Source organism: Erpetoichthys calabaricus, chromosome 3, assembly GCF_900747795.2.
Source record: "Erpetoichthys calabaricus chromosome 3, fErpCal1.3, whole genome shotgun sequence".
NCBI classification, from domain to species: domain Eukaryota; kingdom Metazoa; phylum Chordata; class Cladistia; order Polypteriformes; family Polypteridae; genus Erpetoichthys; species Erpetoichthys calabaricus.
The window spans coordinates 129,042,268-129,058,040 of record NC_041396.2 but is presented as its reverse complement, the minus strand read 5'-3'; the positions used below and the strand labels follow the sequence as shown (position 1 = coordinate 129,058,040).

The following is a 15,773-nucleotide window of genomic DNA, read 5'->3' as shown; positions in this document are numbered from 1 at the left end:
TTTTCTAAGACATGTTCAGTGCAATACAACATTTGACAAGCAACTCTGGATATTTTACTAAGTCTAAATGCCTCTTTGGATGGTTGAAAATATGTTGTCAAAATTTTAGTTTAAGTTGTTTGCAAACATTGTTCAATAAAAAGGCTCTATATTTTGACTGCATCTATCATGCAATGTGATTCCTTCTCTTCATTAGTGCCACCCCCTTGAAGACTATCAGTTTATGGGGCCATGCAAACCTGTATTAACACTTGTGTGCACATTAAAAAATTTTTTGTACAATGTACAATTCTCATGACAGTGGAATACGCTATTCTTAGCCAGTAATTGCAGTGGAAAATGTGTTTAACATCCACTCACGCATGGGTAAAAAAAATATCGTCCAATACTGTGAAACCGGTATAATTTTGAAAAATACTGTGATATAGAATTTTGGTCATACCGCCCAGCACTATGCTCTACAATACTTTGTGAAGTCATCCTGCCTAGTAAACATTATAATGTACCACTTGTGACATTTACAGAACTTCTACAGTGTCATATAGTAGGCCTTTGTGAAGCAGAACTATCTTTCTGTCAAACTGAGGAATGATTTGGATGGGAATGTCCATAGTGCATTGGAGCTGGTTACAATGGGAAGAAGAACAGGAAGGTACCGGCAGCTCTCTTCAAGACCCATCAGAAATAAGGTTGTGGAAGACCAAACAGCCACAGTCACACACACATCACAGCTACAGATGCACCCTAAGACCAGACCATATGCAGTTTTCCTAAAGCAGGACTAGTGTCACATATATCCTTTGCACGACTGCCTCTCACTCATTGTCACTGTATGAATGCAGGAAGGAAAGGTAGTCTGTTGTCTTGAGTACTAAAAGTAGACTGAACCAATAATGAATAAGGGTTGTGCATCCAGTGTTTACCTGGTGACCCATTAAATGGCTCCAGTAAACATCCAGGGGAGCCTTAACATGGCTAAAAATGACGCAGCTGTAAAATACAGAAATCACTAAAAATCAAAAGATAACAGGCATGTTAAACTGAAGGTCTGCAGGTCAAATCCAAACCTGGGTCTTTTTAAACTGGCCAGCTTCTTCAATATTTAAGTCATTGTGAGCTGTATTTAACATGTTTCAAGTTTTCTCAATGATCCCTCTTTAAAGTGCATGTCATATGCGCACGCGCACACACACACACACACACACATTATATAAATACTGCTCAAAAAATTAATGGAACACTTTTTAAATCGGAGTCAATGAATCTTCTGGGATATTGATCTGGTCAGTTAAATAACAGAGGGGGATGTTAATCAGTTTCACCTGCTTTGGTATTAATGGAATTAACAACAGGTGCACTAGAGGGGCAACAATGAGACAACTCCCAAAACAGGAATGGTTTAACACATGGAGGTCACTGACATTTTTCCCTCCTCATCTTTTCTGACTGTTATTTCACTAGTTTTGCATTTGGCTAAGGTCAGTGTCACTACTGGTCACATGATGTAATACCTGCACCCTACAGAGGTTGCAAAGGTGGTCCAACTTCTCCAGGATGGCGTCAATACGTGCCATTGCCAGAAGATTTACTGTGACTCCCAGCACAGTCTCAAGGGCATGGAGGAGATTCCAGGAGACAGGCAGTTACTCTAGGAGAGCTGGACAGGGCCATCAAAGGTCCTTAACCCATCAGCAGGACCGGTATCTGCTCCTTTGGGCAAGGAGGAACAGGATGAGCACCACTAGATCCCTACAAAATTACCTCCAGCAGGCCACTGGTATGAATGTTTCTGACCAAACAATCAGAAACAGACTCCATGAGGGTGGCCTGATGTCCCAATGTCCTCTAGTGGGCCCTGTGCTCACTGCGCAGCAACGTGAAGCTCGATTCACATTTGCCATAGTATACCAGAATTGGCAGGTCCACCACTGGCACCCTGTGCTTTTCACAGATGAGAGCAGGTTCACCCTGAGAACATGTGACAGGCATGAAAGGGTCTGTGGAGAACGTTATGCTTCTTGTAACACTGATCAGCATGACCGGTTTGGTGGTGGGTCAGTGATGGTCTGGGGAGGCATATCCATGGAGGAAAGCACAGACCTCTACAGGATAGACAACGGCACTTTGACTGCCATTTGGTATTGGGATGTAATCCTTGGACCCATTGTCAGACCCTATGCTGGTGCAGTGGGTCCTGGGTTCCTCCTGGTGCATGACAATGCCCGGCCTCATGTGGAGAATGTATACAGGCAGTTCCTGGACGAAGATGGAAGGAATTGATACCATTTATTGGCCCCACACTTGACTGACCTAAATCCAACAGAACACATCTGGGACATTATGTTTTGGTCCATCCAACGCCGACAGGTTGCACCTCAGACTATGCAGGAGCTCAGTGATGCCCTGGTCCAGATCTGGGAGGACATAGCCCAGGACACTATATGTCGTCTCATTAGGAGCATGCCATGACGTTGTCAGCATACAAGCATGTGGGGACCATACAAATTACCGAGTACAATTTTGAGTTTCAGAAAAATGGACTAGCCTGCCACATTTTTTTTTTCACTTTGAATTTTGGGGTGTCTTTGAATTCAGCCCTCTGTAGGTTGATAATTTTCATTTCCATCAAACAATGTGGCATCCTTTCGTTAATAACACATTACCCAGTCCATATCAGTATAGATATCCAGCATGATTTTTTCCCCCATTGAGATCTGATGTTGTTTTGAAGTGTTCCTTTAATTTTTTTGAGCAGTGTACATACACACACACACACACACATACACATACATACACATTTCACACAAAAACTTGTGTTCTAAAGTTAAACAGTTCCTATAAATTTTAAAAAATACATAGCCAGTCCTGGCAGTTTATAATCCAACGCTCAGAAACAAAACCTAAAAGACTGAAATCTTTTAAAGCAGCAAGCACAACCATGTGAAGAGCAATAAAGCCAATAAACATTCAAAATATTTAGAAGATAAAAATAATGTAAATATTATATTGATGTAAAAATAAATAAATCTGCCTTACTTCTTTGGTATCAGAAATATTTTTTCTTTTCTCTGCTTCTCCAGGGCCAGACAAGATGGGTACGCTGTGACCAGGAAACCCTGGGAGAAGAACTTTGGCATCTGATTTTATAAGGGGAGTTTTTACCTGGCAGGAAAGTTGATAAAGATTAATGTTATATCAAATGTCATATCAATGTTTATCAACCTTAAGACCTATTGAAGTTGCAAGCCAACGTGATGAGACACTTTGAAAAGGGAGGTTGGTGGAGACATACATTGAAGCATTTCTAATAAAGCCTTCAACATAATCTAGTTTTCATTGTTACCTGTAAAAATTAACATGAATATTTTACACATTAAATATTTGCTGCTCCAAACACAAACTTATGAAAGAAAATTTACATAATGATAACAATTAAAAATCTAAACTTTAGATTTGTGAACTATACATACAGAGGGAACATATTCACTTTTATAATATAAATGAGTAAGAAAATGAGGTTTCTGATTTGACAGAGAACAACTTTTCATTGACAAGTCACCTGGGCTTATATGTCACTAATCAAACTGGTATAGGTAATGACCTAACATTTGGTCTAATAACCGATTTATCCACTCTCCAAAAAGCTTCAGAGCAGAGATATGTCAGTTGAGGTGTGGCTACACACCAGGTGGAAAACCAATTAGTCACAGTATAATCACAAGAAACTAAGTAACCTTTCCCAAAAGAATATTACCTTGGTAAGTGAAGTTTCAACACTGAGTGTTAATGTACTTTGTAGATCTCTCAACAAGCACATATGGCTGTCACCAGTATTCCAAATCTGAAAAACAAAAATTAGTGCCTTTAGTGCTGACTGCTTACTTAACTTGCAAATAAAACCACTTCCCCAAAAATTAACATAATTCACCACTGAAAATTCCTCATTTAATAACATTAAAGAATATATTTTGAATTTAATATGTATTTTACTCACTGTGCGTTCCAAAACAGGATGCAAAACACTTCCATAAGCAAGAAGTAAACTCTGTCTGTCAAGCATGATGGCTGCAGCAAATATAGGAACTGGTCTTGGCACTCCATCAGTCCCCGAACAAGAAGAGGCCACCTGTACTGTGCAGGAAGGAACCAGGGGTTTCTTGTAGTGGCTAAGATAAAGATGGGAGATGTGAAAAATATCATGCACACCAGTATCTAATTTTACACAAAAATATGATTACATTATAACTCATTAGTCACAAGAATTAAAAGTCTGTAACTACAAGTCTGAAAACCTAAGTATACATTTAATATTAAGGTAGAAATTAGTCAAACCCTGAATAAGTAAATAAATGCATGATAATATGTAAGGAAAGGGAACCATGTATCAGAGTCAAAAATTAACAGATCTGTCCAGAAATGAACTAAAGTATAATTGTAAACATCATTTGCCTTTTATTGCTGTAGGCAGTGAGAGATAGTAGCTAACAAACTGAACACTAAATCATCATAGTGATAGGTCAAATCAAGTACCTTCTCTCCAAACCAGTCAGCAAGAACTAAAAGAATTATTAGAAATCTAGCTAGCACTTACCCATTCAGGACATGTTCAAAAAGATGCATCTGGCCATTCTTACAGACAACTGCCAGTTTAACTGCCTAAAACAAAATGTAGAATGTAACTATTTTTTTACCCCACCACAAAAAAGGGGTTCCACTTAAAATGACAAGTGCCCATCAAATCTTTTATGAATTTAATTTTTTTTCTCCTGTAGTTGAGTATCAGAATTATTTTACAGGAAATGTTTTGCTTATATGATCTGCTAAAATGGAGTGCATTAAAAAAAATAAACATCTTGGCACAGAGAGTAAATCCCAGTTTCTCTAGACCAAATTGCTTATACAGCACCTTGTACAATATCAACGTAAAAACACTTCTGGATTAAAAGTTACAATTACTGTATGGATCTGTATTTTTCAAAGGTGCCTATAAGAATCCTTGTGCCTGAGCATGCAGTTTGACAATACAAAACTAATACAGAAACCCATTAACAATTTTTCACTGAGATTCAGACCAAGCAGGCAGCCCCCCCTCCCAATAATCTCCTTCAATTATTTCCGTCATTCACTCACATAAGTGATAATGGTCACCCAGTACTACTGCACAAGTCAGTATTTGGTACCCTTTCGAGTTGCAAAGTTCCTCTGGCTAAAGATCAATAATCAAATCCTTATATTCTATGGAGTTTAAAGAAGACAAGACACAATCTAATGCAAATTTTGGATGCATTACAGATACCACAAATAGATACTCTTTAATGCAGAGGAATTGGATAAACCTCTGGCACTATCAGAATTACTATAAACTCACTTCAGAGTGGGAAATCACTGATGGCTACCCTGCAGAATTTTATAAGACATTTTCAAATCGGCTTGCTCCCCTTCTATAAGCAACATTTACAGAAGCCAGAGAAAATAAAATTCTACCTCAAACTTTTCACCAAGCATTAATTACCATCTTTCCTAAACAAAATAAGGACTTATTACAATGTGCATCATAAAGACCAATTTCACTTCTGAATAATGATGTTAAATACTCTGCAAAGTACTAGCTAGAGGGATGGAGAAAGTGCTCCCTTCAGTAATATTACAAGACCAAACTGGATTTATTAAAGGCAGACACTTAGCTTCCAATCTTCGATGCCCATTTAATGTGATAGATAGATAGATAGATAGATAGATAGATAGATAGATAGATAGATAGATAGATAGATAGATAGATAGATAGATAGATAGATAGATAGATAGATAGATAGATAGATAGATAGATAGATAGATAGATAGATAGATAGATAGATAGATAGATAGATAGATAGATAGATAGATAGATAGATAGATAGATAGATAGATAGAGAGAGAGAGAGAGAGAGAGAGAGAGAGATATAGATAGATAGATAGATAGATAGAGATAGAGATAGAGATAGATAGAGATAGAGAGATAGATAGATAGATAGATAGATAGATATATTCACCCATAAAGTCAAACACCCCGGAGATGATGATATCGTTGGATACAGAAAAAGCATTTGATATGGTTGAATGGAACTACCTTTTCACTATATTGGAGAGATTTTTGGTTTGGCCCGAACATTTGTGCAAGGATCAAACTATTGTATACCAATCCAGAAGCTTCAGTTTGTGTTAACAACATTAATTCAGACTACTTTAAACTAGAACGTGGTACCAGACAAGGATGCCCCTTGTCACCACTGCTTTTTGCGATCGCCACTGGCAATTCGCTGTCGAAATTCTTATGCGATAAATTGGATTATCAGAGAAGGACTGGAACAGAATGTTTCTCTATATGCAGATTATATGGTACTGTACATATCAGATCCACAAAATACTGTGCCTGCAGTCCCAACAGCACTAACAGAATCCATATTACTAACCGAGAATGCTAAACCGGATGGACGCAGGGACATCCGGCCATGGGCCTTTGCCGCAAAAAGACGTACTGCGCAGGCGCCCCAAGAAATGAGGCGCCGCGAGAGGCGGCCAAGACCACAGAAAAAAGGAGTGAGCACAGAAAAAAGGAGTCAAACGCAGGCGACGCACACAGCGCCGCACGAGCAAAACACCCCCCCCCCCAACGGACGGGACACACACAAAGAGGACGATTCAACAAGCCCCTGGCACACAAAAAAAAAAGAGCACGCAAACCCCCCCCCCCCCCCCCCCCCCCCCCACAAGCAACGGACGGGACACACACAAAGAGGAGGATTTAATCCCATTGCACACGAAACGGGGCGCACACAAAGAGGAGGATTCAACAAGCCACAAGCACACAAAAAAAAAAGAAGCCGCGAGCACCACACAAAGCCCACTGGACACGAAACGGGACAGACTACGGACATAGCACACGAAACGTACACAAAAACGACGATTCAGACACACGACCACAGTAACATAAATAACAAATGACACACAAAGCCCCATTTCTAAATGAACCGTCCGTATTAAACATACGTCATCTCAACACGTTCACAATATGCAGCATAGGTAGATCTCATTACAATGAGGCACTATTAACCGTTCAACCGCAGAAAAGGCGCCATATTAACAGTGAGTGCGATCCTCCTTGTTACTTATCCATATTTCTCACGCTCAAGAACAAACAAGTCATGAATTCACGATCACAGGTACAAAACGATACCGCTCGGATAACGGGACCAAACACAATTCACACTATACAGCATAGGTGGATCTCATTACAATAAGGCACTATTAACCGTTCAACCGCAGAAAAGGCTCCATATTAACAGTGAGTGCAATACTCCTTATTACTTATCCATATTTCTAGAAGAAAAAATGTCTCGGCTCCAAAAACGCAAAGCTCAACTAAAGCTTCTAACTAACGATGTACCTAAAAGTAAAAACTTTATGAACTGCATTAGATCCAAAAATAGTTCATTTGCTTTTGCATCTACCGGAGTAAATATCAGGCCACCAAAAGGCAATGGCCCATACTGCTTTCGCATATGTGCACAAATACTGCATCGCATTGGAACAGTGCACCCTGAAACAAATCAACAACGCAAATATGCACAAATCTACATCCTAGATCCACATGACGCAATCTATCAATCAAAGTGCTGCATCGCAACAGGCACGGATTCAAAACGAAACATCTCCCGTCTCAGACATACGTTAACGGCAAGGAAGGCTACAACGGGCTTCTCACACAGCACAGGCAAATCGATTACAGCTCCAAAACAACACGTCCCAAATACTACACATGCAACAACGCGCCTCTCAAATGGAACAAGCAAAACATACACCAGGAAAATTCATTCGGATTAATGAATGTCATTTGCAATCATTGTCATTCAGTTCACTTCCCTGAAGAAACAACTGGCAATACAAGTAATACATTTACACGTTGTTGTCAAAAGGGTCAAATTAGACTGCCTCCTTTACATTCATATCCTGAATATCTACAGAAGCTTCTAACTAACGATGTACCTGAAAGTGAAATCTTTATCAACTGCATTAGATCCTACAAATCGGTATCCACTATGAACATTAACGGTGGCACTGCACGTGACATCCGTTTTGCAAAAATGTTAATTATTGATGAATGTACAATAGCATCCAGTCACTTACTCAACACCATTCATAAACTTCTACAAACGTTTATGAATAATAATATTCGCTATGGAGGAAAGGTACTTTTATTAGGAGGAGATTTTAGACAGTGCTTAGCTATTCTTCCACATGCCATGCGCTCAGCTATTGTTCAGTGCACCTTAAAATACGCAGACAATTGGCATTACTTTCAAAAGATACAGTTAGTAAAAAAGATACGATGTCCAGAACCAGATCATAACAATTGCTTATTACAACTGGGAGATGGTACACTCACCAATACAGATGGACTTCACCCACATATTATTACAATTCCTCAAGCCTTTATCTGCGACGACTTAGTTACAGACAGATTTGGAACAGCAATCTCATTAGACCAAATGCCCCTTTTAACACAACGCACTATATTATGTCCAAAAAATATTAATGTGGAAAACATAAATACCCAAGTCATTGCATTACTTCCTGGAGAGACACAACTCTTTCTAAGCTCTGACAAACTTGACTCTCATCACAACAATAACCATCTTCATTGACATTACAAGTTCTGACCTGGAATTACCTTTTACACTTAAACGGCGTGTACAAAGAAATTTTCCAATAAACCTTTACACTGTGCCACACACTTTATTGTTTGCTTTCTATTTGCATCATCTACACCTTCACACTATTCTATATCTCATTCATACATCACGCTCTTTGTCATTCCCAACACCAGGGGTTGGCGAGTGAAGCGAGCAGGGGGCGGAGCCCCCTAGTTTCAAAAGATTTCTGGTCTCAGAATCAATTTGAATAAAAGTGTGCCCTTCCCACTGAATTCTCAAGCATACAATATTAGATTGGACACCTTCCCTTTTATTAATGCAGGTCACTTCAAATACCTAGGAGTAAACATCACAACAAAGCTCTTTAATCAACAGAATTTTGCCATCTGTATGGAAAAAATGAAGCAAGATTTGCACAGATGGTCAACCCTTCATCTCACTTTAGCTGGAAGAATTAACATTAAGATGAATATCCTTCCTAAGCTTCTCTTTTTATTTCAAAACATTCCAATACACATCAGTAGATCATTTTTTAAGACATTAGATTTGACCATAACCTCATTTATTTGGAATTCAAAACATCCATGTATCCAAATGGTGACCCTACAAAGACCTAAGGCAGAAGGCAGCATGGCTTTACCTAACTTTCAATTTTATTACTGGGCAGCAAATATACAAGCTATTAAAACCTGGACATGGACACAAATAGATGAACATACACAGGCTTGGTTTTGATTTCATAGAATATAAAATCCTGCAGTACTTCTTTATATTCCTTGCTTTGCACCCAAATAAACACAAGTTATTGCCAACATACTAACAACCCAATTGTGCTCCACTCACTCAGAATATGGAACCAATGCTGGAAGTATTTTAAGATAGAGAAGCTTTTATCTATGACACCTCTGCACAAGAACCACCTTTTTCCACCCTCTCAAACGTATGCAGTTTTTAATGTCTGGAAAACATTTGGGATTAAATCACTTACAGATCTGTACATAGACGTCTTTGCATCCTATGAACAATTACACTCCAAATTTAACTTTCCAGCAACACATTTCTTTCACTACTGTCAAATTAGAAGCTTTGTTAAAACAGAACCTGCTCAATTTTCCTCACCTCCCACCTATGTCTATGCCAGACAAAATACTGATCAGTCCTGAGGATTCAGACAGCATTTCCGTAATATATAAAACCATTTTACAGTCCCTACCTTTCAAAGATCCAAGAGTATAGTGGGAAAATGATCTCTCACTCAACATCTCAGAAAAGGAGTGGAAAGAAGCAATGCACAGAATTCACTTGAGCCCCATATGCGAAAAGCATACAATTATTCAACTCAAAATTATATAAATCGAGCACATCTGTCCGTATAAAATTGTCCAAAATGTTTCCAGGGCAAGATCCAACCTGATCCAACGCTGCAATCAAGCTCTGGTCTCACTGGGTCACATTTTGGACCTGCACCAAATTAACATCATTCTGGACCAAAATCTTTAAATGCCTTTCAGGCAGCCTTGGTGTCACAATCTCTCCTAATTCACTAACAGCTGGGTCTGGTGTACTTAAAGTAGAGAAGGACAAACAAACTGTAATTGCCTTTACTACACTATTGGCATGTAGGCATATCTTGCTCAACTGGAAGAATTCTAACTCTCCTATTCTAAGTCAGTGGGTAACCGATGTTATATAACAATTGAAAATGTAAAAAATCAAATTCGCACTTAGAGGATCTGTACAAAACTGTTCCAAAACCTGGCAGGATCTAATCAATAACATTTTAGAATAAGCATTTAAATTGAAGCAGGTTCTCTCCCCTTTTGTCACCATTTATCTTTATTTATCTTGTTACTTATTTTTCCTAGCACCTAAGTTTTACTCTGCTGGCCTAGCTCTCCCTGAGGGGTGGGAGTTGATTTGTTTTGAAACTTTTTTTTATCATCCTCATAGCTATGTCATCATCAGGCTATATGTTATGGACATTTTGGTAATGGGAAAAACCTAAGCTGTCTATTAATCATGGCTCTGTGGCAGTGATGTCAAGTAAGAAATTACTCTTATTACTGTAGTTGAGAAGATTAGATAGGGAATTGTACTTGAAAAGTGTTTTAACATGCAAAAACTAAAGAAAATACTTTAAAAGAGTAAAAGATTCTACTTTTTTATTTTTTTTAAGGTGAGTGATATCAAAGTACAATTGATTGGCTGTGTTTAAAATCCACAGTTCACAGTGGCCACTTAAAGGAAAAAGTGCAAAAGTCTTTGGGGTTATAGGTTAACAGTCTTTGGAGCACAATTTATTTTAGTAAATGATGCAAAGGACTTTCAGTTTTCTGTGGCTCAGTATTTTGGTCCATCTTGGTATATTGCGGTGTAACAGTAAAGCTAACTGCCCAAGAAAAAGGTATGCGCTGAGGATATTTCCAGATTAAACCTTGTCTGCAGTGGCTTTGTTTCTGAGTAATACAGCTGGTATATGGATATATGTAGAGATGTCACAAGAATGAGGTCCGAAAATGTAACGGTACCAGCTTTTTTTATTTATTTATTTTTTTTAAAAAACAGTATCTGTAGAACAGAGATGTCGGTACTGCACTCTTGCGCAACTTATTAAACAAGATGCTTTGGAAGGCATAATACATGAGAAAAATGCAAGTAAAAACTACATTTAAAAATGACTCAATGGTGATGCAGCACAAAATCAACACATGTTGAAAAGAAAAAAAGCAGTAGTCATGTCTGTAAATGCTTTTTCAAAAAGCACACAAGCTCAAGTTATTTTATACTGGGGTAAAAATGGCAGTTAGTTCAAAAATGGATTTGTGTGTGCTTTGATGCAAAATCACACGAATGATCGAATGAGATGTAATCATTTTACTTGTACCGTCACACATTTTGTAAAAGGAGAATAAAAGATGACAAGATTAACTGCTTTTGATACTGTCCCGATAAATGAATAGAGGCATCACATTTATTCTTTGATTTAAAGGACCACTTCTACAAATGTCCATCAGTATATGCATCTGTCTAGCTCGGATACAGACAAAGGTCACGGATTGAAGAGGGGGATTTCACACACCTTTACAGTTATACATATAGGACCGAGGGGACTGCCGGCACAAACAAAAGCTGCAACTAGTAAACACTGATGCAAGATTCAAAGACTACATTCTCCTTCCCCCTAAAATGCTGTTGCTGTACCATTTTAAAATTGTTTATTTCAATACCAGGACATACATGCTCTATAAAGAGTAAAGAGCCATGTTTAGGGTATTATTACTGTCCAGAAAAAAATCCTTTACAATATGAAAAGACAGCTACATTTTCACCAATACCAAATATAGCAAAGTCTAAAAGCCTCTGGTGTCAACTTTGATCCGATATCTTTAATAAATATGACAAGGAGGAGGAGGCTGGGAGCATGCACTACAGTGTGTTGCCACACCCATTACACAAACAAATCATCTAAGGACCCAAAACTTGGACCCAAACACAGCCATGGAATGGGTGACACATCAGCACCACACTAGTTTTAATGCGACAAAAAAATTTCTGACATTGGTGGATGCAGAACTAAGCAAACTCTTTTTCAAAATATATAAAAATACACTGGGAGTTATGGAAACAAGTGTTTGCCTAAGGGGCTGCCAGCATTACTAAATATTACACAGGCTCTCACTCATCCATAACTTCAGGGTACTGACTGAACAATTCACACACAACTCTCATGCCAATTTGACATGCACTTAACATGGTAGGGACCATTATATCTGTTTATTTCAGTATCACCTTCAACCAAACGTGTGAAACAATTTTATGTAGGGGAAATTGTTAAAAATATATGTGCTGTGGTAGACCTAAAGATAGACCTCTTGGTGGAAAAGATAGACCTCTTGGCGGAAAAGAAAAGCTAGAAAAACACATGCATGATAATGTAGATGAATGGAGGGTCATAGTCCAGGAAAGTGGAACAAAAAGTAGAGGATACTGGCTAAATTATTTCCATCGTGATTGGGGTGGAAGTGTTTAGACCCAGAGGGTGGCTAAAGACAAAGTGCTTGGAGGTGATGCCAGATAAAAGGAGAAGAACAGGTCTGACCTGAAAGGAAACTCTGGGAAAATAGAACTAAAAGATTTGAGATTTTGGGCAACAGGACCACTTCAGAAGTTCTGGAGAACATACCTTACACTTTGAGGTCAGTTTTAAAGTCATATCATCATCACCTTAAACTGGTGATTGTGATTATGATGAAGTATGAAAGGACTACAACCCTTCACACGAATATTAGTTCTACGTTTCCATCATTACATCCCCCGCAATATTTAAACTTGGTCTTTAGATCATTAAAATAAACTACTGATATTTGTTGCTTATTTTAAAAGAAATTATTGCACAAGGCAAATACGCATTTAAAATTCTATACACTACAGTAAATTGACTCACTTCATCTTTGCTTTCTGACAATGCCAAGTCTGCATAGATGGGTTCATCTGTCAAGGATAATGATAGCACTGCATTTTTGTCTTTCCCATCTGACCGCACTTGCCTGTCAAAGAAGTGATGAGGAAAATATAAGGCACATTTCTAAAAGATCTAAATAAACTGAATAGAATACAGTTGTGTACACTTTTGTTTAATCCTCCTACTCAGTGTGATTTTATGGGTACAATAGCTGGATAAGAACGTTTAGATGAAACACACATTTAGCTCAAAAGAACAGTATCATCCTCAAAACAGCGTAAGTAAAAAGTACCTTTTGGTAAAAACTTTCATTATACAGCGAAAAGAGAAGTCTTATTTGCAAAGAAAAGGAACAAACATTTCAAATTAAGTCTTTTGAGGCTGTTAAATTCAGATTTTGAGATGCAATATGGTGCTTACCAAACACTGAGAAGACGGTCATGAACAGCTCCTGAAAGGAAATAAAGGCCTTCGACATTCTGAGAAGTTTTCATAGTTGAGGCAAAGCAGAGTGTGGTCACTGCTGTGGCATGACCAGTAAATCTCTTTTAAAAAAAAACAAAAAAAAAGACTGATCAATCACATAATTTTAATGAGAACATGGATTACAAAAGCTCTTTTTGTTTCTCCTACTAATTACAGTTACTAAAGAACATTTAAGGTAGTACTGACCAATCTACTATGCACAGTGATAAAGTCTAATACATTCTTTTTTTTTTTCTTTTTTTTTTTTTAAGCTAAGCTTCACACGTTTTCAAGACCAATAAAAGAGCTCAATGAAATGTACAAAAAGACCTACCCGGTATATCTCCTTGGTCTCAAGGTCCCACATTTTGATGGTCTGCCCAGCAGACAGTAGCATCTTACCTCCTGGACAGATACACAAGCTTGTCACTGCACACTTATCACCTTTCCATTTGCTGAATATATATATATTAAAAAAAAAAAAAAAGGAAAAAAAAAGTACAAAAACATATTGAAGTTTTCATTTAAAATATTTCACATGCTACTAGAAGAATACTAGAAGAATTCTAAGAATTCCGTCTTAATCTTCTTCATTTATTTATCTGGTTTGTACAATGCTATATACTGTATAACCCGCAGTTCTTTATTATATTCTGTAAGTGCCTTGAGCATGGGAAAGGCACTATATAAATAAAATGTATTATTATTACTACTTTTCAACTCAGAGACCAACCAACAATAAAACAATATCTTTAAAAATATACTAGAAAAGAAATAACTGCAACCAATTACAAGAATAAATGTAATCCTTTCAAGTGCACAAATATAAGTAACTGCACCAGTAAAACCAAGCCACATTAAATACTGAGATCACTATAGTACAAAATTATGTATAAATGCTATGCAGACAGTGTTCAAATTTATCCATATCTGACCTTTGATGTTACTCAACAAATTGAGTCCCATACAGAGTATTTTATTTCGATCAAAGCCTAGATGGTAAACTGCTTTTTTCATTTCAATGAAAACAGTATTTCTAAAAACAATTGTCTCACTTTTGAAGTCAGTCAGTCTTTTTCTAACCCGCTTAGTCCTGAACAGGGTTGTGGGGGTGCTGGAGTCTATCCCTATTTATGAAGTCAAGAATTTGAACTTAGGCTTTGGAAGCATCATATCCAACTCAAATGTTACCAGTTTGAGTTTTATTCTTGATTTGGAGATCAAATTTTTCAATTAGATAAATTCAGTTGTCAGGAGCAATTTTTTATCATCTCAAACTAATTTCTAAAGCTAGGTTTGCACTACCGCGTTTTCATTTAAAAATGGTGTTTTTAACTGAAAATGATCTCTGTCCACGTTAGAGTTTTCACGTTGTTTACAAAAGTATTGGCATCCACACTAAAACAAGCAAAAATGTGTATTACCTACACAGCGCACGTGCACATCAAGCAGCTAATCCTTGAAGGGACCGGGTAGTGGAGAGGAAAAAAAAAAAAACATACCCACCAGGGGCTTGGGTAGAAGAGAAAATGTATTAAAAAAAAAAAAATTATCTATATATATCACATTCCTTTGTGTTTGTGCTTCCCCAACTATCAATGTGCCCAGGGCTCAGATACTGCGTTCAGAGCATAGAAAATGAATTAATAAAGTAGCCACAGCAAATTGCCCCCATGTCACATTAATTTGTTGATTACAGTTGATAGTAAAAGTCTACAGAACTGGCAATGGTCGTCTTGTCATTATATAAAAACATGGCAAAGTATTGATTATAATCATTCCACAGAAAACAGAGCACATCTTGTACTAAACAACATTTGTTAAACTAAGTCAATAAAGAAAATAAATGTGTTTGTGTGTCAATATCTTTGCTTCGCTTCAATGTAATTTGCTATCGTGTCTGTCCTGTAACACTGAACTCTGTTGCATTCTACATCTCTCCACTTCTTTAAGTGCCTTATTATTAACTTTGCTGTAAAAAGTGTTCCACTTTACTGAAGAGCTTAAGTAATAAACACCGATAAGAGGCTGTTAACATTCTTCTTTTCTTATTTTCATGGGGCTCTGAATTATTCACAACAGTAGCGTTGCCAGCCCTGGGATTTATCACAAAACTGTAGCAACCAATAAATAATTTTGTTTTGTACATAAACTCA

The 15,773-nt window shown here is 37.6% G+C and overlaps 1 protein-coding gene across 1 annotated transcript in view; it reads right to left on the bottom strand.

Annotated features, from left to right (window-relative positions):
- The window catches only part of wdr43 (WD repeat domain 43), a 95,314-nt gene that overhangs the window by 66,338 nt on the left and 13,203 nt on the right, over positions 1 to 15,773 (bottom strand). The window contains exons 4-10 of the mRNA XM_028797364.2: positions 13,952 to 14,072; positions 13,573 to 13,697; positions 13,135 to 13,237; positions 4,592 to 4,656; positions 3,995 to 4,166; positions 3,755 to 3,841; positions 3,037 to 3,162 (exon numbers count right to left, since the gene is read on the bottom strand). Of these exons, the coding sequence (XP_028653197.2) occupies positions 3,037 to 3,162; positions 3,755 to 3,841; positions 3,995 to 4,166; positions 4,592 to 4,656; positions 13,135 to 13,237; positions 13,573 to 13,697; positions 13,952 to 14,072 (799 nt within the window). The remainder of the gene's footprint in view (positions 1 to 3,036; positions 3,163 to 3,754; positions 3,842 to 3,994; positions 4,167 to 4,591; positions 4,657 to 13,134; positions 13,238 to 13,572; positions 13,698 to 13,951; positions 14,073 to 15,773) is intronic.